This window comes from Orycteropus afer, unplaced genomic scaffold (assembly GCF_000298275.1).
Source record: "Orycteropus afer afer isolate SDZICR_OR568_19922 unplaced genomic scaffold, OryAfe1.0 scaffold00001, whole genome shotgun sequence".
NCBI classification, from domain to species: domain Eukaryota; kingdom Metazoa; phylum Chordata; class Mammalia; order Tubulidentata; family Orycteropodidae; genus Orycteropus; species Orycteropus afer.
Genome location: NW_006921588.1, coordinates 16,823,736 through 16,827,147, shown reverse-complemented (window position 1 = coordinate 16,827,147; position 3,412 = coordinate 16,823,736). Strand labels below are relative to the sequence as shown.

Below are 3,412 nucleotides of genomic sequence, written 5' to 3'. Positions count from 1 at the left end.
ACTCAGTATTTGACGAACAGAGCAGAACATGACAGGATAGCCAGACAGTGGACCAAGAGATACGCAACATAATTCACATAATTTGTATGCAGTGTGAAGGAGCAGAAAGTGTCTTCTCACTGTGCTGCAGATCTTTATAGCCTTTACAATACGGACTTCTGTGTATATGTTATACTGATTCTACTCTCTGCTTTTATCCTTTGGAGACTGGGAGACTCCCTAAAAAGGTAAATGCTATCAAGAGTAGAACTTTGTAGCTGTAGATTAGTTATGTTTAAAACGCCTACTTGCAAGTCTTGCTTCTTTGGGATATCAAAATGTATTTTGTGATGTACTAAGGATACTGGTCCTGAAGTCTACCAAATATTATAGTGCATTTTAGCCTAATTCATTATCTGTATGAAGTTATAAAAGTAGCCGTAGATGACTAGGAATTATGTCATTTGTATTAAACCCAGATCTATTTCTGAGTATGTGGTACATGCTGTTGTGAAAAATGTTTTACCTTTTACCTTTGTCAGTTTGTAATGAGAGGATTTCCTTTTACTCTTTGTAGCTCAGAGAGCACCTGATGTATCATCTCAAACACAATAAACATGCTCCTGAAGGCTTAGTTTCCTGTCGTAATATTTTAAGTCAGTCTTGTTAGAAGGTGTGTCTGAGATGATTGTTGATGAAATAGAAATGCGAAGATGAAGATTGACTACTAAGGACTAGTGTAAATAAATGAGTGACTAAATTGAAAATATTTAAATCTTATTAAATGTGTAGTTTTTTTTCCTTTAAGTCTATTAAAACTGATGATCATAAATATGCAAAACTGAATTTTAAACCATTGGTCTCAAAACCATATAAAGCTTTACTTTATTAATGAACTCCTGAATTATGAACTGCTAAAAATTTGAGCTAAAAAATATGAAATCCTGCCTCATTCGGATGAATCATTTTGTTTCCAAATGGGTGATTTCTGCCCAGTGTTGGACAATATTAATATTGTCAAATAATTACTTCGATCTGATGGCTGTTCTGTGTCTTTGGTGCTTTTTTTTTTTAAAAAAAAAACAAAACTTTTAACTTGATTTTGAACATTCATGGTGTCATCACCATTCTTCTGTGTGGCACATGGCCAGCAAACATGGCGAGAGGCAGAGTTCCACCCAAATCTTTGTCCTGAAGATAGGCTAGAACTATAGATTAGTGTGCAGATACGGCATTATTTCTCAATTGAAAAACAACAACAACAACTTTAGTTTTTGGAGTTTAAATTCCTTTCTGATTATAGTTATTAAATATTAGATTTGCTGTAGGAGTTAGAATTACTTTATAATATTAACGTTTTGTAAACAGAGTACAGATGTACAGTTTTTTTTCCTAAGACTATGATAATTATTGAAGTGATTCTTTGAACATGTATCCAATGGAGAATATATGTTTTCAATCCTAAATGTAGAAAGAGAATACTGTAATAAAATTTATAGACTAGAATTACTAACAAAAATACATTTCTTCAAGATAATAAGTAATACATGTATAGTTAGATTGACTTGGCCCTTTGGAACCAACAGGTTCCACGTGTGTGGATTCAACTAACCATACATCGAAAATATTTGGGGGGAAGTAATTAAGACTCCTAAAAAGCAATTAAGTGGTCAATGCAATCAATCCCTCAAAGGCTAAGAAGGAATGTAAAGTGCTATTTACAAAGCAGTTATGTTGTTTTAGGTATTATAAGTAATCTAGAGATGATTTAAAGTATAAAGGAGGATGTGCATAGATTTTATGCAAAGACTACACCATTTTTTATAAAGGACTTGAACATCTGCAGATTTTGGTATCTACTGGCAGGATGGGGGGATGTCCTGAAACCAATCTCCTGTGGATACCGAGAGATCACTCTACTATCATTAAGAACAGTGGGCTCCTACTTGAGTATTTGTCCATAGAAGCTTCAAATCTGGGTATAAATAAAATTACACTCTTGTTTGTCACTTAAAATCCAAGAAACATCTCTCCCTATTACAAAGGAACACTAAACTGAAAGGTGCTATTTCCAAAAATTCAAACTTAAGCCTGTGGAAATCTCTGAGCCTTGATTATTTTAAGCTATTATAATTATCTGTGCTGAAGTTCAAGTCAGTGTGATGAAGGTGGAGACCCTTTATGTAAACGATAAGCATTTATAGAAACTGGGTGAGCCGTAGAAAGTAGTTTTTCCCCTACATCCAAGATTATACATTCTGTGTCCTGGAGTGATAAACTTATCTCTCAGTGCAACAAAAGCCTTCATTATACTGGATATTTGCATGTGTGGGGTGCTCTGTATGTCTCTCATTTTCTATCAGCAAAATTACTGCTACCAACATGTTTTGCTTACTTACAGACTGTTTCTATCCCATATTGGCTTAAGACAGCATTGGAGGGAATTGGTTACTAAACATATTTATGACTCTTCAAACTACCTCTGTGGCCTTGAACAAGACACTTAAACTACTTTGAGTTTTAGTTCATTTATACATGGAACTAAAGAGTTGAATGTTATTATTTCCCTCTTCTCCAGTAGCATTCAAACTTAGTAATTCTAATCTTGTCGATTTTTATTATGCTTGTTCTGCTTTCTCTTTCAGAAAACAGGCTACAAATGGGCTAAACACATCCTGGGGTTCTTTAATAAGTAGATCTACTTATAACATGAGAGCCACACTATTTGAAGTTTGAAAGGAGAGAATCAAAACTGGCATATTTACAAAATAACAGTCACCATTTGGTTACTTACTATTAAATTCCAAAGTTGAGATGTTTTTGGCTCGTTCTTTATTTCTGGAAAACTGTGGACTATCTTCCCAGTTGCATAGGTAGCCATATGTATGGACACTATTATTAGGGAGTTTTTTCCCCATGAAACTTTGCTTGGGTTATGAATTGTGATATTTAAAACTTAGGCTTTTTCTCACCCATTAAGAGCAGACTTTACAAGTTCAAAGAAAACTTGACACATGTTCAAGAATGATCATGACACCTTGTATCCCATTGTACCTGGACTGTTTTGCTTATGATCATGTGCCTTTAAAGAAGTCAGTGCATCGCTATGTATCAGGCACCCTTTAGGCACTGCTGTGCCTTACCTCATTTAACATCCCCTAAAGGTTTCTAGATGGCACAAAATCATTGTGCTCTGCTGCTTATCTAAAGGTTGGCAGTTTGAACCCACCTCAGAAGAAGAGGCCTAGTCATCTGCTTCTGCTAAGATCACAACCAAGAAAACCTGCAGAGCAGTTCTCTGTAACATGGGGTCAACATGAGTTAGAATCGACTCAACACCAACAAATAGCTTTAGGTAAATAGGTGCTCTCATGATCCTCAGTTGACATTTGAAACTGATGCACACACAGGTTAAGTAACCTGTCTTAGATTA

At 35.1% G+C, this 3,412-nt stretch overlaps 1 protein-coding gene across 1 annotated transcript in view; it reads left to right on the top strand.

Moving 5' to 3' along the window:
* UBE2E3 (ubiquitin conjugating enzyme E2 E3) overlaps positions 1–72 on the top strand; it is a 147,721-nt gene extending 147,649 nt beyond the window's left edge. The window contains exon 5 of the mRNA XM_007936306.1: positions 7–72. Coding sequence (XP_007934497.1) covers positions 7–72 — 66 coding nt within the window. The remainder of the gene's footprint in view (positions 1–6) is intronic.
* Positions 73–3,412: the final 3,340 nt, after the last annotated feature.